Here is a 26313-nt window from a genome sequence, read left to right on the forward strand (position 1 = left end):
ACTGCGGCAGAAATAGCCAATGTGCACCCGGGGGAGGCGGGGCTCCAGGAGAGTGAGGGATTGAGAGTAAAGGGGTAAATCCCGCAGTGACCAATCAACGCCGTAAGCCTAAAAAGGAGGAAGCGTTCGCCAATGAGCAGGGAATTCTGGAGGAGCGGCGGCTCCTGCGATCAATAAGATTGTGGGTAGGGGCTTGGGCGGAGCTGAAACGGCCAATGGGATCTCGACGGGGGCAGACCTGACGGAATAGGGGCCTTGGGGCGGCCGTGGCCGGTTCCACCCTCCGGGAGAGGAAAGACGGGCCCCAAGATGGAGGAAGCTTCTGTGGCAGCACCGTGACAGGTAAGACGACGCCAGGCCGAAGCCACGGTGACCGTTCTGTATTACTTCCTGTCTTGTCCCGAGGACCCCCCACCCCCTTCACGGAAAAAGAATGGAATCTCCCGTCGCTAGGAGGGGGTAGCTGGGCGCAACGCGCAGGCGCGAATGGAAGGGGGAGGGGCACGAAGTTTGGTTCCTTTAAATTGTCTAGCTGCTGGAGCCTGTGCACGGGGCCCATCCTGGGGTGGGGCTGTTTCCCACCTATCCTAACTCAGTTTCTCCCCTTCTTCTTCCCCCCCCCCCCATTTTTCGATCTGTTTTCCATACTCATCTTCCTACTCCCCCCCTTTCTGGAGCTTAGAAATTCCCAGCCAGTTCGAGGGGCTTCGATTTCCCTAGTGATGAGAGCTTCCTGGTAATGGTTCTTGGAGATGTCTGACTAACCCCAACATCAAAGTCCTGCGAAGGGTTTTCCGAGATCTTCAGCCCCACCCCCCAACATTCTTAACGCCAGCTGCACCCCACCAAGTCTTTTCGAAAGGAAGGCTCAAGGATTCTGGGAACACCTCTTGTCTCACTCGTTATCCCCACCCACCTGGAGTCTGAGAACCACTTGAGTAGCCACTGGCTCCCCTTATAAGTGTTCAAGCTCACAAGGCTGACGGTAGAATCCTACGAAGGCATGGGCACACACGCACACCAGTGCATAGGCACATACTCCCCATCCCAAAAACCCTGATTTACAATACACCCCTGGGTGGGGCTCCAGCTTGGGCTAATGCCAAGATTTGCTCTTGCTAATGGTTCTGATTTGTTCTTGCTAATCGCTCTGATTTTTGCCTCCTGTAGCTCTGCTCAGCAGGTGGTGGTGGTGGTTTTTCCAAGATCTACTCACTGTCCACCTCTGTGTTCCTTTATTGATGGCCACAGTTCTGCCATTTTACATCAGATAGCACTCTTTTGCCTTCCCCAGGGGCCCAGCTTTAAACACTGATCCATATGAAGTGACCACTCTGAAATTCCTGCTTTGTCCTATGTTTACAACTGAAAGCATATGTGAAGAACTGGAGGGGCCACCATTCCCCTGTACCTTTGAAAAATCTTTTTTGTATTCTTGGATCCCATAACCCCTGCTTGCCCCAACAAAAGGGCTCTTAGGGTGCTGTGGAAATGTATCCCCCTTGCATTGATCAAACATGTCTCTATCTACAACCCCATACCAGGTTCTGGTGACTCAGTATTGTTTGCTTTCTTTCCTCTCCAGCACCTAGACAGTGCCTCTTCTGCTTCTTCCTGTGTCGGCCCCACTCCTACCTCAGTTTTCCCCGGAACCTGGGCTCCTTAACAAAAGATCCCTAAGGATTAGAATTAGAGTTAGAATTAGAGGGACGATTGATGGAACCAGCTGTTTGGGGCAGGGCTTTCCCAAGAGAAAAGGTTCATAGTTCTGCTTCCAGTGTGTAGAAAGTTCCACTCTCCTATCCCATCATCCTTGGCCCTCTGGCCATGCTTAGAAATCCACTATTCCCACTTCCATCAACCTCCTTTATAGTAACTAAAGATTTTGCGCCCCCCCCCAAGAATTTAAGATCTTCTCAGAAACTTAACACTCCCTAGCAGTGTGACTCTGGGCAATTTAACTGGGCAACTCAACCCCAATTGCCTCAGCAAAAAAAAAAAAAAAGGAATTTAAGATCTCCAAATCTTTCCCATCCCAAATATTCTTAACTCCATAAATGGTAATGCAAGATCTTGAGCCATCCCAACATCATAGTGCTTGGACATCATAAGGATCTAGAACTGGGGGGAGGGGGAATCTAATTTCATCATTGACAAAAGAAATAGAGGCAAGAAGAGGTGAAGTGACTTGCCCAAATTCACCCAGAGCCAGGATTTGAACCCAAGGCTTCCAACTGCAAAGCCATCCCCCTTTCCACTTGTCCTCCCAGTAACGTATGGAGATCTACAGCCTTCCCCATCATCTTTGTCCCCCAACAGCATCTATCCCTGCCTTTTGGGTCACTTGAGTTTGGGGGGACAAGATGAGACGAGGCCCAACCGCCACCCCCGTAGGATCCTCCAGGAGCCTAACCACAGCAGAAGATCCTGCTGCGACCCCTTCGAGCAGCAGTCGAGTAGGGGGCACTGTGAAGGTCTATCTGCCCAACCAGCAGCGCACAGTGGTGAGCAATCCGGCAGGGAAGCAATATCAGGGATCCTGCCCAGGGAAGGGAGAGATTCCTAATCTGGGGAGCTGAACAAGGAGGGAGACTTGGGGAAGAAAATCAATTACGACCATCTCGGGGAATCGGGGGGGCCTGTTAGGTAACCGCCCGGGATGGAATGACTGTCTCCGACTCATTGGACAAGGCACTGAAGGTGCGGGGACTGAACCAAGATTGCTGTGCCGTCTATCATCTTGTACAGGGGTGAGCTCCCTATCCGGCCCCCCTTCTCTCAGCCCCCCCAGCCTCTGTCTCCTCCTCAGCCATCACTGATCCTTCCCTTTCCCTATGTCTCATCCCCTCGGGTCCTGTAGCCGGAAGACAGCAACAGCCTGGGACGCAGCCATTGCTCCTTTGCATGGGGAAGAACTGACGGTCGAGGTCCGGGCTGATGTTCCACTCGCAGCTGCCCACAACTTTGCCCGGAAGACATTCCTGGCTCCCACCTTCTGCGACTTCTGCCGCCGCTTCCTCTTTCATGGCTTCCGCTGCCAGACGTGTGGCTACAAGTTCCACCAACACTGCAGTGCCCGGGTCCCCACCGTCTGTGTTGACATGGCTACCGCCCGCCAACCGTGAGGCCTATGGTCCTTTCCCAGTCCCCAGGATCTCCCCAAGAATCCCCAGTGGCCTGGTTGCCTTTGTCTGTTAGCCTGCCCTCACCTGGGTTGGGGTGGGATCTCCCTCATCCCAGCTGGTCCTTCCTGAGGACTGCACCCTCCCTAAGGTCTCTAATTTTCTGCTTCAGTTGCTACCGCAGTGTCCAGGACTTGACTGGAAGCCCTGGTGCTCCTGAGCCCCAGTCTGGAAGCCAGGCCCTGTGTGAGTCCCACACCCCAAAGAGTCCCAGGTAAGGCCAGCAGATGGTCTGTGGAGGGAGGAACCTGATCCAGAGGCTTCCTCCTCCTCCTCCTCCTCCACTTCCCTTCCCCTCCAGGACGCAAACACCAGCCTCCCATGGGGAGACTTTTGCTTTCCCTGGGTCTGGAGGCCCACCCCTCCAGAGGATCCGCTCCACATCCACACCCAATGTGCACATGATCAGCACCACGATGCCTGTGGACAGCAGGCTCGTACAGGTAGGGCATTCACTTGTGAGGGCAATCGATGCCTGTCAGTGGACACTCAGTGACGACTGTCCCTGGAACGCCTCCCAATAAGAACTCACCGAGGAGGTGGTCTGGGGGAGCTAGGCTTGGAGGGTCGGGGACCTGGGATGGGGGAGAGGGTCAAGTGGCCTGAGAGAACTCAGAAGCCTTTAGGGCAAAAGAAGGCCCAGGGTTCAAAGAAAAGGCTGACCTGTGCTCCCCCCGGTTTGCTCCCACAGCAGGCAGCCCAGGCCTTCACTGCTGAAGGTGAGCATCCAAATCCCTTGATCCCAGCCCTTGCTGTCCCCGCTCCCCTCATCCTCTGGCCCAGGCCTTCCTTACTTCCATCTCTCTCTGGTTTCTTATCTGTGTCCTTGCCTCTCCCAGGAACAGGTGGGGAAAGGACCCCCCAAAGCAGTCCTAGCCCCAGCCTTGTGTCCCCCCCTGGAAGGAAATCCCCACACCCCAAGTTTTCATCAGAGCCCCTTGAGCGCAAGTCCTCAGCTTCAGCTGATGATAAGAAGAAAGTGGTAAGCTGGGAAACACACACACACACACACACACACACACACACACACACACGAGTCTGAGAGCTCTCAAGGAGGGAAAATGGGGGAAATACTGAGAGAACGGGAAGCTCACTGCCCCCCTGTCCTATCCATGCCTCCCAGAAGTCCCTGGGTTACCGAGACTCAGGTTACTACTGGGAGGTGGCCCCAGGGGAGGTGCAGCTGCTGAAGAGGATCGGGACAGGCTCCTTTGGGACCGTGTTCCGTGGGCGATGGCACGGAGACGTGGCTGTGAAGGTGCTAAAGGTGGCACAGCCCACGGCTGAGCAAGCACAGGCCTTCAAGAACGAGATGCAGGTCCTCAGGTGAGCATGTGCACGGCAGCCAGCAGGGAGCACGAGCTGGCTTTGGGCAAGCAGGGGCTAACCATCCCCCTCCCTCCCGTCGGCAGGAAGACGCGCCACGTAAACATCCTTTTGTTCATGGGCTTCATGACAAGGCCTGACTTTGCCATCATCACCCAGTGGTGTGAGGGTTCCAGCCTCTACCACCACCTCCACGTGGCTGACACTCACTTCGACATGGTACAGCTCATTGATGTGGCGCGGCAGACGGCTCAGGGCATGGAGTGAGTTCCTCCGAACCGGCCCTTGGCACGCGACGTTCACACGTGGCGCAGCTCAGAGCCGTTCCATAAATCTTCCCCCCATCCCCCGGGCATAGACACGTATGTGTGTGTATGTGTGTTCGCACGCCCCAGACAGCTCTTCCTCATAATCTGTGTCCTTCTACAGTTACCTCCATGCCAAGAACATCATTCACCGAGATCTCAAGTCCAACAGTATCCACCCGTGCTCCCTTAGAGGGCTGCTACAAAAGGGATGGGGAGGTCTGCCGAGGCAGGCTGGGAAAGGCAGTAGGTCCTGGGGGGTTGGAGGCAGGAAGATGGAGGGAGGGGTAGGGTGCCCAGAGAATACTGTCTGTGGCCTTTGACAAGGATGTAGATATCTTCCTGCACGAGGGGCTGACTGTCAAGATCGGAGACTTTGGGCTGGCCACTGTCAAGACCAGGTGGAGTGGCGCCCAGCAAGTGGAACAGCCCACTGGCTCTGTGCTCTGGATGGTGAGGCTGGGGGCTGGGAGGAGAGGGAGCGGCCACAGAGAGGGCAGGCCAGGCCAACCAGCTCACCCAGGCCTTCTCCCGGACTCCACAGGCCTCTGAGGTGATCCGCATGCAGGACAAGAACCCCTACAGCTTCCAGTCTGACGTCTACGCCTATGGGGTCGTTCTCTATGAGCTCATGAGTGGCAGTCTTCCCTATAGCCACATCAACAACAGAGATCAGGTGGACACTCCCTCCCCTTCCTTCCTCCCGCTCTCCCGGGACCCTCGTCCTGGCCCTGCCTGACCCTCACTCATGCAGCTCTTCCTTGGCTGGAGAACTTCCTTCTGGCACCTGCCAGGGTAGGACCGCCCCTAGTGATCCGATGCCCACTCCCTGCTCTGGTTGCAGATCATCTTCATGGTCGGCCGAGGTTATCTGTCACCAGACCTCACCAAAGTGTCCAACAACTGCCCTAAAGCCATGAAGAGGCTGCTGGCCGACTGTCTGCGCTTCCAGCGGGAAGAGCGGCCCCTCTTCCCCGAGGTCAGAAGCCACCTCCGGGTGGGCTTTGGGCTGGGCCAGGCCACCTGAAAGCTGGGGCCTCAAGCCTTGCCCGTTTCCTTCCCCACCCAGATCCTGGTCACCATAGAGCTGCTGCAGCGGGTGCTGCCTAAGATCGAGCGCAGCGCATCGGAACCGTCACTGCACCGGGCTCAGACTGAGGAGCTGCCTTCGTCCCTGCTGGGAGCCCTGCGCCTCTTTGGGCCGTAGGGGCCCTGGCCAGCCCTGAGGCGGAATCCAGGGGTCCCAGGTTTCGTTCTCCTACTTCCCGGACCTGGCAGTGATGGCTGCAGTTTGCCCAGCTCCGGGCGGCCTTGGGAGGAGGGGGTGAAGCCGAGGTTCAAAGGCCAGAGGGGAGGAAGGGAATCCCCGCACCCCCTCTCCTGTGCCTGCTTTCCTACCACCCCCTCCCCCCCAAGAAGCACAGGAGGCTGCCCAGCTCTCGCTTTGATCACTTAATCACGTTTCTTGACTCTTCTGTGGTCAGAGTAACAGATGGGGGGGCAGGGGGCGGGCGGGAGGGGTGGGCCACTACAGCGTCACTGCGCGCATCACAGGCTTCACGAGAAACTCCAACACACGCCAAGCGGCGGCACGAGGGTCACGGGCAGGCACACGGACGGCACACTGACACGCACGCGCACAAGGGGGAGAGAGGAAGGAGCGCCCGGCCGAGGGTACTGGGAGTGCTCGGTGATTTGCATATTTAAAGACACAGCCATCCCGGGTGCTGAGGAGGCCTTGGAGGCCTGGGGGGGATCACACCTCGGGGGGGAAGGGGGAAAGGAGTGGGGAATCAGTCGGAGAAGAGGCTCGCGAAGGATTTCCTCAGGCTGCGGATGGTCTCCGCCTTCACCTCGTCCTGGCTAAGGCTGGGCCGGGGCGGGGCCTGGGCGGGTCTGGAAGGTTGAAGGTATTGGTCAGAGACTGGGATTTGCTGAAGAGAAACAAGGCGGGCGGAGGGAGGGAGGAGGGGACGGGGGCGGGACGAGACCGGGAGGAGGAGGGGGAGGAGAAGGAGGAGGAGGAGGGAGAGAAACACAGAGTTACCGCGGGGCGGGGACCCGGGCTGGCCCCGCTCCGGCCCGCTCACGCCCCGCCCATAGGAGGCCCCGCCCCCCGGCCAGAGGCCCCGCCCTTACTTCAGCTGCGGGGCCGCGGCCGGCGCGTCCTGACTCGGCTTCTGGGCGAGCTGGGGTTTAGGCTGCCCGGGCCCGGCGGGGCCGCGGCCCTGGCCCTGGCCCTGGGTGCTGGGCCGCGGTTGCTGTGTGGTAGGTGGCCCGGCGACTGGGCCGGGGCGGCCGGCCTGGGGGCCCGCCTGGCTCAGCTGCCGGGTGGGGCCTGCGGGCGGCCCGGGCGGCGCTCGCTGCGGAGCCCTCTGCGGACCCCCGGCTGCCTGGCCCCGGGCGGGTCCGGCCTGGCGCGGCTGCGGCTGCGGGGACTGGCTACCCTGGCGCGGTCCCTGGGTGGCCGCGGCAGGTTGCGGCGGCTGCGGGGGTTGCGAGGGCGGCTGCGGCTGCGGTGACTGCGCTTGCTGCGGGGCACGCGCCTGCGGGGCGGCCCCCGAACCCGCCGGACGTGGCTGGCGGCCGGAGCCCGACGGTGCCTGCCCGCTGGGGCTGGGGAGGCGCGGCTGCGCCGCCACGGCCGCCTGAGGGCCCAGGCCCTGGAGCGGCTGGCCTTGAGGCGGGGGACGCTGCTGGGAAGGGGGGCCGTGGCGCTGAGGTCCAGGCCCGGGCTGCTGGGGGCCCCCTGCGAGTGAAACACACACGCATGCGCGCTTTACCCGGAGCTACCCAAACCGGACCCTTCTGTCTTCCCCTCCTCCCGTCATTCCTTCCCTCTCTCCCAGGAGGAAGCCTTTCACACTAAGCCTCTCCAGCCTCGCATGATCAACCACCACCTCCAAAGGAAACCCTTCCCCTTGGTGAAAGCCATCCACCCTCCAGGAAGGCCCCCGCTTTACTTACCCTGGGGTGGGGGACGCTGCTGAGCTGGAGGTCCCGCCTGGCGACCCCCAGCCTGTGCCCCTGGGGATGGAGCCTGCATAGAAAGCAGGAGGGGTACAGTCTTCAAACCCTGTGTCCGGAACAGGAACGAACACACACGCCACTACCCCTCCCCCTCTTGGCCGAAGAGTCATTCGGGGCTGACCTGAGAATGTGCTCCACGGCCAGGAGAAGCCTCTCGGGGCCTAGGCAGGGCCAAGCCCATCTTGTTAACCACGAGCTCCACGATCAGCTGCTTGTCCTCATCCTGATGATCCCCAATGAGTGGCATGGAGGAGCCCACCACCTGGGGGGAGGGAAAGGCTCAGAATGGGAGGGACAAGGAGATATGCCCAGTTGATGGTGGGGGAAAGTGGGGGGAAAGCTGACCTCGATGATGTGGTCTCGCCCATCCTTGCCATGCAAGGCCTCCACTGCGCAGATGTCCAGGCCCCCAAAGATCTCAGAGCACGTGTCCACCCACAGTTTGTACCTGTGAACAAAGGCCAGAGGTGTCCCAAAAGCAGACGGCGGGCCACTTGTAGATTACCTTAAGGGGGAGGGGCTCGTATCACTTGGGGACAGCTCCCAGGTTAGAGGTTGGCCTGCCATCTGATCTAACTTTGCTCTTTCGCCTTCTCCCTCCTCACCCCCAAGCACTGCCCAAGCAGATGCAGTATCTTCCCCACAGTCTTTGGGTTCACCACATTTGAAGGGCTGGCACGTCTCCCTGCGGGGCTTCTCCAGTCCCAGGGTCCCGGGTTCTAAGCATGGTTTTTCCGTGGGCCTGGTTGAGCTGCAGTGTACTAATGGGTCACTCCTCCCCAGGCAGGCCCCTTTCCCAGCCTGGCAGATCTTCCCTCACTGGCCTCACCTGTCAGACATGGCAATTTGCTCCAGCATGGCTGAGCCCGTGTTGGTTTTCCAGTTTCCAGACACTGAGGTCCTCCTGGGAGGAGAGCAAAGAAACAATTCAGGGCAGGCTGTGTTAAGTTGGTTTGGGGGAGGGCAATGGTAATGAGACCAACCTGGGATGAGGACCCCAATATGGAAGCCCAACTCACCACGTGACACACACCCCCCCTCCCCATCCAAGTAGGCTATGGGAAGAGACAAGCTGCAACGGGCCCCAGCCAGCTCCTCAGGGCTCACATGTAGGCCTTGTAGCTGTGGCCAATCTTCTGCACCCGGACATCATACTTGGCGTCGATGAAGGGCTCTGCAGTGGCGTAGGTCTTGGTCAGCGCCACCACACTGGCGATGTCCTGGAAGTCATACTGATTCTCTACTTTCACCTGAGGGCCAAGGTTGAGAGACCAGGGTCAAGGCCTGTTGGAGCTGGGACCCATGGGCAGAAAAGTATGGAAGAGAACTCAGAAAGCTCTTGTCCAAGCCCAGCCAGACTCGTTCAGGAATACCCTCTGGTGGGATGTCCCTGAGAAGGAACCCACCGGTCTCTGATCACAGACCTCTGGGAAGAGGGAAAGCCCGGCCTCTCAAGGCATCCCGGTGAAACCTGGGCCACTGCCGGGCTTATCTGGGCAGAGGCTTCGGGGACCCACCAGGCCTCAGTGAAGGAGAGTGAAGGAGACTCACCTTGCCCATTCCTGAATGAGCATGGCCCATCTTCACCACTACGGGGTATCTGGCTGTGGTGAGCTGGCAGAAAGGGACAATGGTCGGATTAGTCTTGTCCTGGTCTGCTCTTGTGTTCCTTCCTTCCCAGCCCTCCCCACTGCCCCCCCCCCAGCTATCCCTCAACTCTCCCACGCGAAGTAATGAATTTGGTTCTGCTAATTGAGGCTTTTGAGATCTTGAGCAAATTTGCCCTGGGCTTCCAGCTTCTGCATCTGCACAATGAGGGGGCGGGTCTGCTGGGTCCGTTCAGTTCCAGGTCATCGATGATCCGGCTCGACCCTTGGCTCCCATCCTGGCGATGATCCGGCTCGGCCCTTGGCTCCCATCCTCCCTCTGTACTCGGCGATGATCCGGCTCGGCCCTTGGCTCCCATCCTCCCTCTGTACTTGGCGTGCTGATTCTCCCTGGCAGACTAGAACTGGGCCCTTGGGGGAGGGTCAGCACCAAGGGGAGGCGGCCAGTCCCATTGAGTTTGGGGAATGAGGAAGAAAAGAGGTGCCAGAAACCCCGGGCCCGGCCACCTTGACTGGACAAGTGAGGAGAGCCAGAGTTTGCTCATAAGGGCACTTGCCCAAGGTCACATCCACCAAGCGGCTCAGATGGCGCTCCAGCCCAGATTGGCTAATAGCTGCCTAGGGATCCTCCCTCTGGTTCCCACCCACACCCAAGCTTTTCCAGCTAGCGGGGTGGGGGAAGGAGGGAGGAGAGGGGGGCTGCCGACTGATGAGTAGCAACTTCCAGAAAAGAGAAAGTTGGTTTTCCCACAGAGGAAGCCCGTAAGTGAGGAGTGACTGCCTCCGGCGGCTCTGACCTGACCCAGGCGCAGCCACAAAGAAAAATGCCCGAAGGCTCAGCTCGGCCCCACCCAGCAGCTGAAACAACAGCCAAGGATGGTCACCGGGGCCAGGGCCGGCACACACACACTGACACACATAGAAGCGCACTCACGCACCAGCTCGCACGCCGGCACACACATAAACGCGCTCACGCATACCCATCCACACGCTTACACACCAGTACGCACGCACACTGGCACGCACATCCTCAAGTGCCCAGAAGAGCAAACAGCCCTCCTGCCTTCCCATCAGAACTGGGCTGATGGGAAAAGGAGGAGGCTGCTGCCGAACCACTCCCCGGGTAAAGAGGAGCTTTCGGGACCCGTTTGGGGCGGCCACACCCCAAGAAAGTCCCATCTTTTGCCCCACTTGTCTCACTCGAACACGTTTGCCTTTCAGGGATCCCGTCCTGGTTCGGACACTGGGGGGGGTGACCTCGGGAGTCGGCCCTCCGTGGCGGGAGGCAGGGGAAATGGACTGTCTGTGGTCACGGACCAGCTCGGTCACCCTCAGTTTCCCCATTTGTCACCGCATCAATGCCAAGGTCATGCTCCCTTTAAGCCTCTATTGTAAAGGTTGCACTAGCACATTCGGAGGTTCTGGCCTATGAAGCCTCGGCCAAAGGGCCCTCTGAGATCCTCTGATCCACGCCCTTTATTTTCCTCTTTGGGGTTGAGCTTGGCCCTCCTCTGTGTCCCCAACATTTAGGGCCCGGCTCCCAGGAAATGGGTAACATGTGCCGAGGGCTTGGGCTCCTCAGAAGCAGGATTCAAACCCCACTGCCTCCCGTTCCCAGTGTGAGTTGGAGGCCCGTTTGTTCAAAAAACCATAGGTTCGATTTGGTCTACTTTGATCTTACAGAGGAGGAAACTGAGGAACGCGAGAAGCGATGCCTCCTCTGAGGTCTTTTGTTCAGGGTTCCAGGCTGGGGAGGAAGCCAACGGTCCTAACTGAAGGCAGTTCCCTTGAAGTTTGAGCTCTTTCTTCCCCAGCCCCGAGTGTACCCCCTGGGTACAGTACAGCAGCCCCAGCTCCCCGTAGCAGAAGAGGCCTCGGAATCAGCGGAGAGCCGCCCGGGAGCCCGGGGAGCCAGGACTCTGCAATTCCCTTCTCTGGATAGAGCTTGATTTGGCCTTTGCCCATAGCATGCCCTGATGAGGAGAAGAGGCACTAGGAGAACAAAAAAGGGGGAGCAGGGGGACGAGCTCTGAAAAACTATCGGACTGGAAGGCAGAGGACCCGAGTTCAAATGCCGGTTCTGTTACTTACTAGCTCTTTCTTTGTTTCTCTGGGTTTCCTCAGTTTCCTTACTTTTAAACTGAGGATACTGGCCCAGACAGTCCCCCTAAGGTCCCTCCAAGCTCTAAATGCAAGAGCCCGTGAAACAGCAACGGGAGAACAGCTATAGGAAGGTGAAAAGAGAGGAAGCACAAGATGAGAGGAGGGAGCGCAGAAATAAGGGAAGAAGTGAAAGGAGAGGCAATAAACGTGCAAAGAGAAGGGACTCGACTGAGAAACCTTAGTGAGGGGGGAGGGAAAGGGAGGAGAGGAGATGAAAGAAGGGAGGGAGGGGGAGAGAACAAAGGACAGGAGATGAAAGAAGGGGGGAGGAGAGGAGGCGGGGGGAGGAGAGGAGGCGGGGTGAGACCAAGGACACTGGCCTCGGGGAAACACAAAGGGGGAGGGAGGGAGGTGAGATCTCGAAGTTGGGAAGCTGTTCCCAAGACTGCGTCAATGTGATGCAACTTGCTGGCTGACTGGAAACTCCCTTCCCCTTTCCTCTCTTCTACAGCCTGACGTCTGAGTCCCAGGATGTTCCTGGAGAGTCAGAGGGTCTGACTTGAAATCCCAGCTTTGGGACCACCCATTGGCCCACAACAATCCTTTGAGCCCGAGGGTTTGACATATAAGGAAACTGAAGCTCAGGAAGGCCAATGACTTGACCGTAGTCATACAGCTAATAAGTACGTTAATAATAATGTTAATAATAATTCGAGAGATGGGATCAAGCCCAGGTTTCCTCAATGCCTGGACAACCCTCACCTTTCAGGGACCTCAGTTTCCTCTTGGGTCAAAGGAAGGGGTTGGACCAAATGCTCTCTAAATCCAGGATCTACAGTCATTCTGGGCACGATTACTACTTTTGACTCTACATTCCCATGATGCGCTAGAGTTTGTGCTCATCACAGAGAGGGGAAGAAACTGGAGTGGGGGAAGGGTAGTCCAAGGTGTGTGTGACAGAAGCGGGGTCTGAACCCAGGTCTTCAAGCTCCAAATCCAGCGTTCAAGACACGACGCCAAGCTTTTCCTCGCACGGGGCCCGGGACTGGCCAGACAGGGCTACACCCTACACTGAAACTTGGGTCTCTTGACAGCAGGAACCCACCCCCATCCCCATCTCTGAGGATTGCAGCCCCTCCTGCCTCTGCCTGGGCAGGAACCCTCCAGGTTCCAAGCCAGGCTCCCAGCATCCACCCGCCCTGTAGAGGAAGGGCCCTCACTTGAGACTTGCCGGGCCTAGGCCTGGTCTCTAGATACAATAACAAAAACAAGAATCAGAATAATAAATCAAAGGAGATACAGTTTGCAAAGCACCTCACACAGTGCCCAGCGGATGGCAGGCCCCACTGTGCGCTGCTTCCCGTGCCTGCCCTCCGCCCAGAAAGACCGACTTATCTAAGTGCCAGGATGTCAGCAAAGTGCCTCGGCTGCCTTTGGGGGCCGTTCTCAAGCTACTCCAGACTGGGGGCTGCCCTCTGCAAAAGGTCAAGTTCAAGGGGCTAACTCACACGGAACCAGAATGGGCCACTTGGCCATACCCCCTCAAAGTGGGGGTGGAGGGATGTCAACGCCCTATATTGGGAGCCACCTGTCAAGGACTTGACCATGGATGGGCTCCCAGGCGGGGCAGGTTCTTGCTCTGAGTCTCTTTCTCTCTGTGTATTTCTCTGTCTCTGTTTCTCATACTGTGTCTCTGTCTCTCTTTTGGGCTATCTCTGTCTCTGCCTCCCTCCCCCCTCTCTGTTACTGTCTCTCTTGTCTTGGTCTCTTTGTCTGTCTGTCTCTGTCTGTATTTCTTTCTGTCTCTTTATCTCTCTCTGTCTCTTGTCTGTCTCTATCTTTGTCTCTGTGTTTCTGTCTCTCTGTGTCTCCATCTCTCTGTTGGGCTATCTCTGTCTCTGTCTCTGTCTCGATCTGTCCCTCCCCCCTCTCTGTGTCTGTCTGTCTGTCTGTCTGTCTCTCTCTCTCTCTCTCTGTTTCTCTGTCTGTCTGACTGTGACTGTCTCTCTGTTGGGCTATCTTTGTCTCCATCTCTATCTGTCCCTCCACCCTCTCTGTTTCTGTCCCTCCCTCCCCTCCTCTGTTTCTGTCTCTGTCTCTCTCTTTTCTGTCTCTGGCTCTGTCTCCCTCTGTCTCTGTGTCTGTCTCTGTCTCTCTCTCCCCTCTCTCTCTCTCTCTCTCCTCTCTCTCTTTCCTCTCCCTCTCCCTCTCCTCCACCCTTCCCTTCCCTCTGCCTCTTAGTATTCCAGGACTCCTCCAAAGCAGGTAGCCACCTCTTTCAGAAGGTCTTCCCTGACCCTGGCTCCTCAGTAGAAGGAAATCTCCCTGGGAGCAGGCCCAGTTCTGGTTTGACTTGGTCCACAGCAGGCCCTCCCTAAACACCCCACCCGGTCCCATCCTCTGCAAGCATTTGTCCAGAGACCCGAGTAGTCTCGGGGGAGAAACACCTCCCAGGATGGGCAAGCGCCCCGCCCCACCCCTCAGTCTCCTAAATCAGTGACTCTGACCCTGTCCACAAGCAATCAAGACGAGGGCCACCATTGACTATGACTGTGAGGACGGGGGAGGGGGGCGGCCCCACGGTGTGCAGTCTGCCTCCCCACGGTGTGCAGTCTGCCTCCCACCCTCGACCCGGCCCAAGTTCCCAGACTCCTCAGAGCCCTTCCTTATCTGTGCATTGGAGGGAATTACACATGGAGCACCCGCCCCCCAGGATAGACTGTTCCTGAGAACAAAAGAGACCAGCCTATAAGTGGGCAAACTTCTGGCCCGTCCAATACAAACATCCCTGGCCGCGGCTTTTGGATCGTCCTCTACCATGGAGAACCATTTGCCAAACCAGGTCCCGCTAGTACAGGATCAGAGTCCAGAGGGCTGGGCCTAGTGTCCATTCAGTCACAACCAGATCCTGAGAAATGGTCCTCCAGCCTTAGTCTGGAGCCTCTGAGGGGAGGCAGCCATCACCTGGGGGAGGTGCTCTCCCTGCCATGCCCCCAAGCCCCCTCCCAAAGTTCTGCCCTCAGGGCCGAGCAGAACAAGCAGGGCCCTCGTCCTCCTCCCCAGGACCAGCCTTCTCAGACTTGAGGACCAGAGCCTCCTCTTCCCCGGGCTGACTAAACACACAGAAACTCTTGGCCCCAAGCTCACATCCCAGCTGCCTGGCTCCAGCCCCCCTGAGCCAGACAGTGCCCCGCAGAGCTGACCTATGCCCAAGACTAGCCCCGGGCCATCTGAGGGATTGGGGCTGGGACCAGAAGGTTGGTCCCCTAGAAGCCTGCCATCTTGGAAGTGGCAGACCGGGACCCGAACCCAGCACCACTGCCTTAGCCCTGCTGCCGCCCCTGGCTCTCTGCTCCCCGGTCACCCACCGGGCTCCCGAAGGGTGCCGGCAGCCGAACTACCGTCCTCCGACCGAGGAGGGAGCCCCGGGGGAGCCGAGGCCGCAGCTCCCAGAGCAGCAGAGGGAAAGTCCTGGGACTGATTCAGCCATCAGACACGTCAGAGCCCCAGGTATTGCCACACAGTGAGGGCCAGACAGGGGTCACAGCTCGCCCTTGAGTCGCCACAGCTGTCCCCCTCCCAGCGGCTGATCCACTGTCTAGAACGGGGCTGACCGAGGCAGGGGGTGGGGAACGACAAGCCCCCAAGTACAGCTGGGACAAACCCTGCCTCGCTGCCACAGGGGCGTGAGTAAGCGGAAACAGGGGGGACGCCCTGGACTTGTGGTTTCCTGGCCCCCTGGTCTGCCCGCTGCCCCGCCCCTCCACCCCCTCCCTCGCAGCCGGGTTAAATAGCAGCCCCAAAGGCAGGCAGTCCACTCTGCTCCAGGCTCCTCCAGCTTCCCGCAGCTGTCTCCAAGCCCAGGTAAGGGGGGAGAGAGCCTGCCAGGCTGGCAGGGCTGGGGGTGGCCGGCCAGGGGCCCTCTCCTGGGCCCACATTCAGATACCGGCCCTGCCAGCCTGGCAACCCTGGCCCAGCCCCACGGAGAAGCAGGCAGGGCAGGCCCCATCCTCGGAGACAGGACTGAGGGGTGGAGACCAAGGCAAGGGGCCGGGGGCAGGGGAAGGAGCAGGGGCAGGACCAGAGACAGGGGGGCAGGGACAGGAAGCAAGGCAGGAGGCAGGGGGCAGGGGAAGGAGGCAGGAGGCAGGAGGGAGGAGGCAGAGGTAGGAGGCAGGAGATAGAGCTAAGAGACAGAAGGAGGCAGGGGGGAGGGAGGAGGCAGGAGACAAGCAGGAGATAGGAGACAGATGGGAGGCAGGAGAAGGAGGGAGGAGGCAGAGGTAGAAACTAGAAGAAGGAGGCAGGAGGTAGAGGTAGGAGACAGGAGAAGGAGGCAGAAGCAGGAGGCAGGGGAAGGAGGCAGGAGGGAGAGGAAGGAGGGAGGAAGCAGAGGTAGGAGGCAGGAGGTAGAGGTAGGAGACAGGAGAAGGAGGCAGGAGGCAGAGGTAAGAGACAGAAGAAGGAGGCAGGAGGCAGGGGAAGGAGGGAGGAGGCAGAGGTAGGAGCTAGAAGAAAGAGGCAGGAGACAGAGGTAGGAGGCAGGAGATAGAGCTAAGAGACAGAAGGAGGCAGGGGGGAGGGAGGAGGCAGGAGACAAGCAGGAGACAGATGGGAGGCAGGAGAAGGAGGGAGGAGGCAGAGGTAGAAACTAGAAGAAGGAGGCAGGAGGCAGAGGTAAGAGACAGGAGAAGGAGGCAGAAGCAGGAGGCAGGGGAAGGAGGCAGGAGGGAGAGGAAGGAGGGAGGAAGCAGAGGTAGGAGGCAGGAGGTAGAGGTAGGAGACAGGAGAAGGAGGCAGGAGGCAGAGGTAAGAGACAGAAGAAGGAGGCAGGAGGCAGGGGAAGGAGGGAGGAGGCAGAGGTAGGAGCTAGAAGAAAGAGGCAGGAGACAGAGGTAGGAGGCAGGAGATAGAGCTAAGAGACAGAAGGAGGCAGGGGGGAGGGAGGAGGCAGGAGACAAGCAGGAGACAGATGGGAGGCAGGAGAAGGAGGGAGGAGGCAGAGGTAGAAACTAGAAGAAGGAGGCAGGAGGCAGAGGTAAGAGACAGGAGAAGGAGGCAGAAGCAGGAGGCAGGGGAAGGAGGCAGGAGGGGGAGGAAGGAGGGAGGAGGCAGAGGCAGGAGGCAGAGGTAAGAGACAGGAGAAGGAGGCAGGGGAAGGAGGCAGGAGGGAGGAGGCAGAGGTAAGAGACAGGAGAAGGAGGCAGAAGCAGGAGGCAGGGGAAGGAGGAGGAGGCAGGAGGGAGAGGAAGGAGGGAGGAAGCAGAGGTAGGAGGCAGGAGGTAGAGGTAGGAGACAGGAGAAGGAGGCAGGAGGCAGAGGTAAGAGACAGAAGAAGGAGGCAGGAGGCAGGGGAAGGAGGGAGGAGGCAGAGGTAGGAGCTAGAAGAAAGAGGCAGGAGACAGAGGTAGGAGGCAGGAGATAGAGCTAAGAGACAGAAGGAGGCAGGGGGGAGGGAGGAGGCAGGAGGGAGGAGGCAGGAGGGAGGAGGCAGAGGTAGGAGGCAGGAGGTAGAGGTAGGAGACAGGAGAAGGAGGCAGGAGGCAGAGGTAAGAGACAGAAGAAGGAGGCAGGAGGCAGGGGAAGGAGGGAGGAGGCAGAGGTAGGAGCTAGAAGAAAGAGGCAGGAGACAGAGGTAGGAGGCAGGAGATAGAGCTAAGAGACAGAAGGAGGCAGGGGGGAGGGAGGAGGCAGGAGACAAGCAGGAGACAGATGGGAGGCAGGAGAAGGAGGGAGGAGGCAGAGGTAGAAACTAGAAGAAGGAGGCAGGAGGCAGAGGTAAGAGACAGGAGAAGGAGGCAGAAGCAGGAGGCAGGGGAAGGAGGCAGGAGGGGGAGGAAGGAGGGAGGAGGCAGAGGCAGGAGGCAGAGGTAAGAGACAGGAGAAGGAGGCAGGAGAGAGAGAAAGGAGGGAGAGATAGGAGACAGGAGAAGGAGGCAGGAGGCAGGAGGCAGAGGAAGGAGGTAGAGGTAGGAGACAGGAGGCAGGGACAGAGGTAGGAGACAAGAGAAAGAGCAGGGATTGGGCCCGAGGTAGGGGTCAGGGGCAGGAAGCAAGGGCAGGAGGTAGGAGGCAGGAGACAGAGGTAGGAGGCAGGAGGCAAGGACAGGAAGCAAGGGCAGGGAGGAGGCAGGGGGAGGCAGGAGACAGGGACCTGAGCCAGGGGCCAAGAGTATGGGGCACAGTGACCTTATCCCGGAAAGGCCTTAGAGTGAGAGCTGCAGTCCCCCAGCCCATCCCCTTCTTCCCTGCCCAGGCTCCCTAAACCTCCTGGAAATGGGTCTGTCTGGCCTCTGTGTGGCCTTGCCCCTTCTGCTCCTGGCCTCCGCCAGGCTGTCCGTGAAGGCCTGCAGCTGCGGCCCTCGGCATCCCCAGGAGGCCTTCTGTAGGGCAGACATGGGTGAGTCGGACTCTCCTGCCCCCCCCCCAGGCTCTCTGGGACAGGGACGGACAGAGCTCGCCAGTTTCGGGGCACACGGCTGGCTGAGCGGGGCTGAGGGAGGGGAGGGGGCGGCGCCTCCACTCACGACCCTTTCCCTCCCTCGGCCAGTGGTCACAGTCAAACTCGCCTCGGCTCCCCAGCTCAACACCGCCCTCCTTCAGCGGCAGTATAAGATCGAGGTTGTCAAGGTACGAGTCCCTCCCCCCACCCGCGCCACCTCTCGCCTCTCTCCCCTCCGCTGACCCTCCCCCTCCCCCTCTCCTTCCATCCAGAAATTCAAAGGCTTCGAGGCCCCGGGAGCCGTGGACCCGAAGCTCCTGAGCACCCCGGCCCAGGAGAGCCTCTGCGGTTACCCGCCCGAGGCGCTGCACGCGGGCCATGAGTACTTGGTTGCAGGTGAGCAGCATCACGTCTTCAAGCCGAGCCTTTCCTAGGGAGCGGGAAGGGGGGTGGGGGGCCGCGCAGAGGCTCCTGTGCCTTAAAGGCTTCCCGATCGCGGCCCCAGGACCCTTTTTGCCCAAGGCTCTCCAGCCCAGAATGTGGGTATTACAAATAGGGAAACGGAGGCCCGGGCAGGCCACGCGGCCAGAGGCGGGAATCAAGCCCGCTGCACCTTCCTGCTGCCTGAAAACACTGAGGGGGAAACTCATCCCGGGGAGGGGAAGGAATGGCCAAGCCAGCTGTGAGGCCTCGGGCGGCATCTTGTTTACGGGGCCCGGAAGGAGGCCGGAACTCAGGCAGTGGACAGGAACGGCCCCCTCCCCACCGCCCAGGGAAAGCCACCCGACGCGTTTCTAATCGAATCCGAGAGAAAGCCCCTTAGCTCAGCGGAGCTACAGAAAACACCGGCCCCCTCCTCCTCCTCTTGCCCTATCCCCGGCAGTCCCTTCTGGTTGCCTAGCAACAGGGCAAGGGGCGGCTAAAGAGAGATGGAGAGACCCAATCATCTCTCGGGCTGACTCCATCCCGGCTGCTTGGTCGCCCGGCAATAAGGAGGGACGGACCTGCTCTGGGAGGGGGGGAATTGAACGCACTGCAGCTGAGCCTAGCCAATCAGGGGGCGCTCTGCCCATTCTCCCCCCCCCCTCCCCAGCACGCCTACAGGAGGGCCAGCTGTACGTCACCAGCTGCAGCTTCGTGAAGCCCTGGAGCAGCCTGAGCCCAGCCCAGCAACTGGGCTTCGACCGGGCCTATGCCACCGGCTGCGGCTGCCATGTGAGTGAGCGACGCGGGGCCGGGGTGGGGGGGGGGGGGCTGGGAGGCCGCGGCCCCGCTGACCCCTGGCTCCCGCCTCCAGGTCCAGCCCTGCCTGAGTGTCCCGTGCAAGGTGGAGGGGGACTCGAAGTGCCTGTGGACAGACTCCCTGATGTCCTCGGAGGAGGGCTCCCAGAGCCTCCACCTAGCCTGCCTGCCCCGCAAGAACGGCCTGTGCTCCTGGAAATCCCTGAACGCCGAGGCACTGCAGCCCAGAACCTGAGCTGGCCTCCAGTCACACACACTCCCCCCCTACCCCTGCCTCCTTCTCAGAAATCGAGGCCAGTAAAATACAGCGAAACCAAACCAATGGCTCTGTGCGTGTGTTATTTGTGTGAGAGACAGAGACAGGATGGGATAGAGGCAAGAGAGAGACAGGAAGAGACAGAGACAGAAAGGCACAGAGACGAGAGAGACAGGAAGAGACAGAGACAGGGACAGAGACAAGAGAGAGACAGGAAGAGACAGAGACAGAAAGGCACAGAGACGAGAGAGACAGGAAGAGACAGAGACAGAAAGGGACAGAGACAAGAGAGAGACAGGAAGAGACAGAGACAGAAAGGGACAGAGACAAGAGAGAGACAGGAAGAGACAGAGACAGGACAGGATAGAGACAAGAGACAGAAATAGGAAGAGACAAAGAGACAGAAAGGGCCAGAGACAGGAAGAGACAGAGACAGGATGGGACAGAGATAGGAAGAGACAGCAAGAGACAGAGACACACAGAGAGGCATGAACAAGTGTGTCTACATCATTCTCCTGCCTCCTACCTCTGTCTCCTGCCTCCTTTGGACTAAACCTTTGGCTACAGTATTGTTATCCCCATTTTAAAGATAAGAAAACTGAGGTTCAGAGAAATGATAACTGGCCCATGGTTATATCCAACTAAATGCAACAAGCTGAGCCTTTAAATTTGGTCTTCCCCGATTCCAAAGACACACCTTGTGGCCTTGGCTGCAAGTCCTCCTTGCCTCTCAACTAGCAGGATATCAGGCTTAGGAGCTGGAAGGGCCATTTTAGAAGTAAGGAAACCGAGGCTCAGGGAAAAGAAGAGAGAGGACCAGCGTTATCCAGCAGCAGAGCCTGCCTTCAGACTTGGCCCTTGTAACACAATCTCAGAGTGAGAAAGGACACTAGCGAGCATCTGGTCCGGTCCTCTCATTTTAGAGAGGAAGAAAAATGAGACTGGGTGGAAGTGACTTGGCCAGGATCACATGGCCTAGCCTCTGGTTTGAATTCCGCTCCCTTAACTCCAGTACAACATCACAGTTACCTCCAGCTGTGACTACATCAATTCCCCAGTTCAGATCAAGTAAAACTCCTCACCCTGACATTAAAGCCTTGCACACAAATCTGCCTCCCAGCTCCCTTCCTGCTCCAGGTTTCTATTTGCTCCCATCGAGGAAGCAGCTTCCCAGCTGTTCCCCAAACTGCACACCCCATCTCCCATCTCCACACATTTGCTGAGGCTGTGCCCCTTGCCTGGCATGGGCTCCTCCCAGAATCCCTAGCTTCCTGGGGTGGGCAGTTCAGGCGACCCCTTTTCCAGTTCCCCTGTAAGAGATTCTCTTTCTCTTCCTCCCCCAAATTGACTTATCCACAAACACTTTGTGGTTCATGGTGGAACATTAGGAGAGGAGCCATTTCATTCTGTCCTTAGCCCCAGAACGCTAGGAAGGACTGAACAAAGGCCCCGTGAGCCCAACCGAGGCGTGGCAAGCGCCGTCCAACGTGGCCGAGCGCCTTGGCCACCCTCACCCTGGGAGTGACGCTGCAGCCTCGTGGGCACAGACCGCGTGGAGGCCGTGGCAGGAGGCCGCAGCGAGCCCACCCCTGCCCCGGCGCACTCACCATCTCCTTGTGATTGGGATAGTAGGTCTGGTCAATGAGGGGAAACTCCTCCGCCCCCAGCTTCTTGTGTAGCCGGACCATCTGGGCAAACTGGATGGGGGACAGGGGGGGAGAAAGGGCAGTGAGGGGGAAAGGGCCCTGCCCGACCAGGCCTGCCTCCCCCCCGGGGGCTAGCTTGGCAAGGCGGGGGGCACTCACCACCCAGGGCTTGTCGCAGAAGTTGTACACCGAGTGCAGGGAATTCACGCTGGGGATGCCCGCGTACTGCAGCCCGATGACCAGGCTCCGGTAGTCTCCATTCCGGGCCATGCTGAAGGCGTGCTGGCGGATCAGCACGAAGTCGGGCTTCAGGGACCTAGAGGAGGAGGTGGGGAGGAGGGATGGGAGGAGGAAGGGAAGGAGGAGGAAGAAAGAAGAAAAAGAAAAGGGAGGGGAAAGAGGAGGAAGAGGACAGAAGGGAGGAGGGAGGAGAGGAGGAGGAAGAAAGAGAAAGAAGAGAAGGGAGAGGAGGACAGAAGGGAGGAAGGGAAGATGAGGGAAGGGAAGGAGAGGAGGAGAAGGGAGAAGATGGAGGGGAGGAGGAGAAAGGGGAGGAGGAGGAAGAAAGAGAAAGAAGAGGGAGGGGAAAGGAGGGGAGAAGGAGAACAGAAGGGAAGAGGGAGGGGAAGAGGAGGAAGAAAGAGAAAGAAGGGAGAGGAGGACAGAAGGGAGGAAGGGAGGATGAGGGAAGGGAAGGAGAGGAGGAGAAGGGAGAAGATGGAGGGAGGAGGAGGAAGGGGAGGAGGGCAGAGAGGAAGAAGAGGGAGGGAAGGGGAGAAGGAGAACAGAAGGGAAGAGGGAGGGGAAGAGGAGGAGGAGAGAAGGGAGGAGGAAAGAAGGGAAGAGGAGGAAGAAAGAGAAAGAAGAGGGAGGAAAGAGAAGAGGAGGACATAAGGGAGGAGGAGGGGGAGGAGGAGAGGAGAAGGAGTGAGGGAAGAGAGAGGAAGAGAAAGATGGAAGGAAGGAGAGGAGAGGGGAGGGAGAGGAGGAGGGAATGGAGGGGAAGAGAAGGAAAGGAACACAGAAGAGGAGGAGGAGGGGGAAGAGGGGGAGGAGGAGGAGGAAGAAGAATAGGAGAGAAGGAGAAGGGGAGACGAGGAAGGAATAAAGGGAACGAGAAGGAAAGGAACACAGAAAGGAAAAGGAGGGGGAGGAGGAGGAAGGAAAGGAAAAGGGGGAGGAGGGGGAGTAAGGGGAAGAGGGGAAGTAAGAGGAGGAGGGAGAAGAGAAGGGGGAAGAAAGAATAGGAGGGGGAGGAGGAGGAAGAAGCTTGAATTGAGCACTGTTTTCCCAAGCCTCATACTGCTTTGGAGCATCCCTCATGTTTCTTTCCCAAGGGGGCTCCTTGAGGTTCTGTGCGGTTTTGAACCTGAAGGCAAACCTGTGGGCCTCGGGGGAGAAAGCTGCTCCCCCCTGCTCAGGGCCGCCCCCGCCCGGACCACTCACCGAACCACCTTCACTCCATTCCGGATCACCTCCATGTCCACAGAGAAGCTGCCGTTGGCGTGGGCCACCAGGTTCAGATGGGAGAATTCAGCCTGGGAGGCATGAGGAGAGCTCAATGGAGCCGCACTGGCCCCTAGCCCCACCCAACGACTGCCTCCCATCCCTCCTCTCTCTCCTAAGCTTCCCTGCCTGATTTGGCCCCGCACGTGCCCCAGGACCCACCTGCTCCACCTTGATGTCGATCTCCCCATGGATCTTCTTCCCCTTGAAGTACTTGGCCCTGGAGAGGGAGGAAGGAGTTCCAGGGATCGTTCCCCTCCGGGCAAGGCCCAGGAAAGGCCGCTTAGCGCCCCCTCCTCCATCACACTGGCCCTGGGAGGAAACCAGCCCTCGCCAGGCCAGGGGCTTGCCCTCAGCTGGGGGGCGGGGGACTGGGAGGGCCCAGCAAAGCTGGGGAGGCAAAGGGGCCTTCTCCTGTTCCCGCCTCCTTCGAAGGGACCGGTCCCATGTTGGGGGGGGCAGCCAGGTTCTGGTGTAAAGGCACCTGCCTGCCCTCCCCCCCACTATCTCGAGGGCAGGGGCTGGCTTGGAGCTCAATTCCCTCCCTGCACCCCTCAGACAACTGCACTCAATTGTACAGGAACCTATGGTGGGGAGGGGGTGGAGGAAGCTTCCAGGCAGAATTTGATGGCCACAGGGCGGGGACAGAGCCCCCCCCCTTCTGCCCCCTCCGCCTCATCTAGGATGGCAGCAGTTGGGGAGCGCCAGGGCTGTGAGCATGCGTCTGTGAGGCTGGGGTGGGGGGGGAGGCTGGCCCCTGTGCAGGTGGCATCTGGGTGTGTGTCTCCAAAGAAAGCCCTGGGGGAGGAGAAGCCTGGGCTCGGGAAGGGGAGAGGGGTCCTGCCTCCAGGGCGGGGAGAGGGGTCTCGAGCTCCAGGAGGGGGAGGGGGATTCTGGGCTCCGGGAGGGGGAGGGGAGTGGAGGGAGATGACGAAGCAGTTTCCTCTCTGCTGCCTCTCCACCCACACTGCGAAGCCTGATGCAATCCAACCTCCCCCTCCCCAAAGCCAGCAGGCTCGTGAGCAGCCGCTTCGTGAGGGCAGCAGCCCGCTTCGTGAGGAGCTGCATTCTCTTTCCCCCAGTAGGAAAAAAAGGGACAGGCAGTGGGCAGAGAATTCTCCCGACACAGGGGACTCCCAGGCGGGAGGAGCCCTCCTCCCCCAAAGCAGGCCGCCACTTTCTAGACCCCCTTTAATCGGAGGCTGCCTGGGCTGATTCCCGCGGCCCGGCCCGTCAGAGGTGAGGGCGCTGGCTAAACGCGGGGTGGAGCTGCATCCAGATGCTGAGCCTCGGGCTCCAGAGACCGAGACACGTACGCCTCACGAAGCACAAGCTGAGGGGTGGGGGGCGGGGGCGGGGGGGGGGGAGCCTCCGAGCTAGGCTGCAGTGCGTGCTAACCACTGAGCCTTCCGGGCCCAGTCCTGCGCTCAGCCGCCTATTCATCCGCCCCCGACTCAGAATAAACTGGGCACTGGCACTCTGGGGACGCCCCGGGAAAGACACTAGCTGTCGGGGTGAAGGTGCGATCCACAGGTGATCATAGAGAGGGAGACCCGCAGGAAAGCGAGTCCAGAGGCGGGCCCGGTCGCCCGCGGGGAGGGGTGGGGCAAGGCCGGGGAGGGTAGGAGGTAGGGACTGCACTGGAAAAGCGTCTCACCAATCCGTGGGCCCCTCGTCGATCACCAGCAGGGTCTTGCTGCCCCGGCTGGAGCCCCCGGAGCCCCCGGCCACGCCCCCCACCTGCTCGCTGAAGGTGGCTGCGGCCGCTGCCGTGGTCTGCTTGACTGCGTTGGACAGCGACGAGAAGAAGCCGCCGGCGCCGCCCCCGCCCAGGCCGGAGCCGGAGCCGGGGCCCGGGCCGGGGCCGGGGCCGGGGCTGGGGCCGGGACCGGGGCTGGGCGCGGCCGCAGGCAGGGGTCGCTCGGCGGGCGACACGCTGCCCGAGCCAGCCGAAGGGGGCGCTGGGCCGCCGGGTGGGGGCGGGGGCGGCTGAGGCCGCTGCAGATCCGTCATGTAGCCGTTGGGCAGGTTGGCCATGAAGTTGCTGTCGGACAGGCGGCGCCGGAGGTAATTCATGGCGCCGGTCGGGGGACCGACGGCCGCCGGAGACAGCAGCGCCCGCCTCACTGACCGACAGCGGGAGGCAGTGATGGAGACGGAGAGAGAAGCCGGGAGGGACGCGGGCGAGGATGGAGGCGAGCAGGGATGGAGGCGAGCTCGCGGCTCGCCAGCGCCGAGGCTCCGAGGCTGAAGCAGGCGGTTCTCCGACTCTCTGCCTGGCGCAAGGGGCGAGCCAGCGTCGGGGACTCCAGCTCAGCAGCGAGTGCGGCGGCTCCTGCCGAGCCCTGGAGCCGACTGAGCGCAGCGCCGCAACATCGACGCACTGCCCGCCCGCCCGCCCGCTCCCTCCTTCCCTCCCTCCGACGCCAGCGCCCCCCCCTCCCTCCCGTCCGCAGCTCCAAGCGTGTGGTTCCGCCCAGCGCAACCCAGTCAAGGCTCCCCCTTCTCAGCGCTTGGCTCGCGCCATCCTGGCCCTAGGCTGCTCGGAGCGGTCCATTTAGGCTGGGACTGGGGGGGGGGGAGAGGCGGAGAGGAAAAGGGGGGCGTGTTCCTCTCTTCTCTCCCCCCCACCCCTTCCCCGAGCCTAGGCGATGATTCCGACGGGCGGGGGCTGCGGGGGTGGCGCTGGCCCTGGTGCTGACGAGGTCGCCGCCGACGCTTGCTGGGCTGCGCTGGGACCGGGGAAGAAGGGCGCGGCTCGGCCCAGCCCAACCCAGTGCCGCAGCCCCGAGCCTCAACCTCACCCCCACCATGTCCTTCCATGTCTCCCGTTGTCTGTGGTGCTTTCTCTCTACATCTCTGTGTCTATCGGTCCCTTTCTTTGTCTCTTTCTATTAATCTGTCTCTGTCTGTCTCCTTTCTGTCTCTACCCCCCTCCCCACCTCTGTCCCTGTCTCTCTCCCCCCCTCCCCTGTCTGTCTGTCTGTCTGTGTCTGTCTGTGTCTGTCTCTCCCTTCTCACCTCTTTTTCTCTCTCCCCTTGTCTGTCTGTCTCTCTGTCTGTCTGTCTCCTCTCTGTGTGTGTCTCTATTTCTCTGTCTCTGTCTCTCTCCCCATCTGTCCGTCTCAGTCTGTCTGTCTCTGTCTCTCTCTGTTTCTGTCTCTCTACTCTTTTTTTCTCTCTCTCCCCAGCTCTCTGTCTCTCTGTCTCTCTGTCTCTCTCTCTCTCTGTATCTGTGTCTCCTCTCTCTCTTGGTCTCTGGTGTTTCTTTCTGTCTCTGTCTCTCTCCCCCATCTCTGTCTCTGTCTCCTCTTTTTCTCTCTCTCTCTCTCTCTGTCTATCTGTCTCTGTGTCTCTGTCTGTCACTCTGTCTTTCACAAATGTCTCTGTCTCTCTTCCCCATCTCTGTCTCTGTCTCCTCTTTTTCTCTCTCTCTCCCTGTCTGTCTCTGTGTCTCTGTCGCTCTCTCTTTCACAAACACACACACACACACACACACACACACACACACACACACACACACACTCCCCCGACTCGATTTTATCTAATTATTCATAAGCATTTACTCAGTCAAACATGGTGCTGGGGCCCAGGATAGAGAGACAAAAGGGAAACATCTCCTGCCCTTGAGAAGCTAACATTCTACTGGAGGAGAACACATTCACAGA

General features: G+C 59.6%; 3 protein-coding genes and 1 long non-coding RNA gene across 6 annotated transcripts; 3 read left to right on the forward strand and 1 right to left on the reverse strand.

Moving 5' to 3' along the window:
- The first annotated feature begins 225 nt into the window (after window positions 1-225).
- On the forward strand, window positions 226-6269 carry ARAF (A-Raf proto-oncogene, serine/threonine kinase). Of its 2 annotated transcripts, none has more exons than XM_051969200.1 (15): window positions 226-342; window positions 2320-2504; window positions 2647-2750; window positions 2861-3121; window positions 3295-3396; window positions 3484-3625; window positions 3874-3901; window positions 4022-4164; window positions 4306-4508; window positions 4595-4771; window positions 4938-4984; window positions 5148-5266; window positions 5358-5489; window positions 5658-5792; window positions 5883-6269. In XM_051969200.1, exons 2-15 carry the CDS (start codon window positions 2364-2366, stop codon window positions 6018-6020), a joined length of 1872 nt encoding a protein of 623 aa, XP_051825160.1. In that variant the 5' UTR covers window positions 226-342; window positions 2320-2363; the 3' UTR covers window positions 6021-6269. The 2 variants fall into 2 exon arrangements, with proteins under 2 accessions (XP_051825160.1, XP_051825161.1); XM_051969201.1 differs by having other exon boundaries at window positions 4028-4164.
- SYN1 (synapsin I) lies at window positions 6251-25037 on the reverse strand. Of its 2 annotated transcripts, none has more exons than XM_051969199.1 (13): window positions 24303-25037; window positions 22808-22865; window positions 22586-22677; window positions 21299-21455; window positions 21101-21190; window positions 9395-9457; window positions 8951-9093; window positions 8673-8747; window positions 8189-8291; window positions 7965-8105; window positions 7781-7853; window positions 6953-7562; window positions 6251-6737 (listed from the first exon to the last, which is right to left on the reverse strand). In XM_051969199.1, exons 1-13 carry the CDS (start codon window positions 24719-24721, stop codon window positions 6731-6733), a joined length of 2031 nt encoding a protein of 676 aa, XP_051825159.1. In that variant the 5' UTR covers window positions 24722-25037; the 3' UTR covers window positions 6251-6730. The 2 variants fall into 2 exon arrangements, with proteins under 2 accessions (XP_051825159.1, XP_051825157.1); XM_051969197.1 differs by having other exon boundaries at window positions 6251-6747; window positions 24303-25036.
- Window positions 9464-15063, forward strand: LOC127543185 (uncharacterized). The gene is made up of 3 exons (XR_007949136.1): window positions 9464-10816; window positions 12065-12236; window positions 12533-15063. It is a non-coding gene; the product is annotated as an uncharacterized LOC127543185 (long non-coding RNA).
- On the forward strand, window positions 15306-19555 carry TIMP1 (TIMP metallopeptidase inhibitor 1). Its single transcript, XM_051969202.1, has 6 exons — window positions 15306-15417; window positions 17810-17953; window positions 18104-18183; window positions 18268-18391; window positions 19089-19210; window positions 19293-19555. The coding sequence occupies exons 2-6, from the start codon at window positions 17830-17832 to the stop codon at window positions 19470-19472; spliced, it is 630 nt and encodes a 209-aa protein (XP_051825162.1). The 5' UTR covers window positions 15306-15417; window positions 17810-17829; the 3' UTR covers window positions 19473-19555.
- Window positions 25038-26313: the final 1276 nt, after the last annotated feature.

This window comes from Antechinus flavipes, chromosome X (assembly GCF_016432865.1).
Source record: "Antechinus flavipes isolate AdamAnt ecotype Samford, QLD, Australia chromosome X, AdamAnt_v2, whole genome shotgun sequence".
NCBI classification, from domain to species: domain Eukaryota; kingdom Metazoa; phylum Chordata; class Mammalia; order Dasyuromorphia; family Dasyuridae; genus Antechinus; species Antechinus flavipes.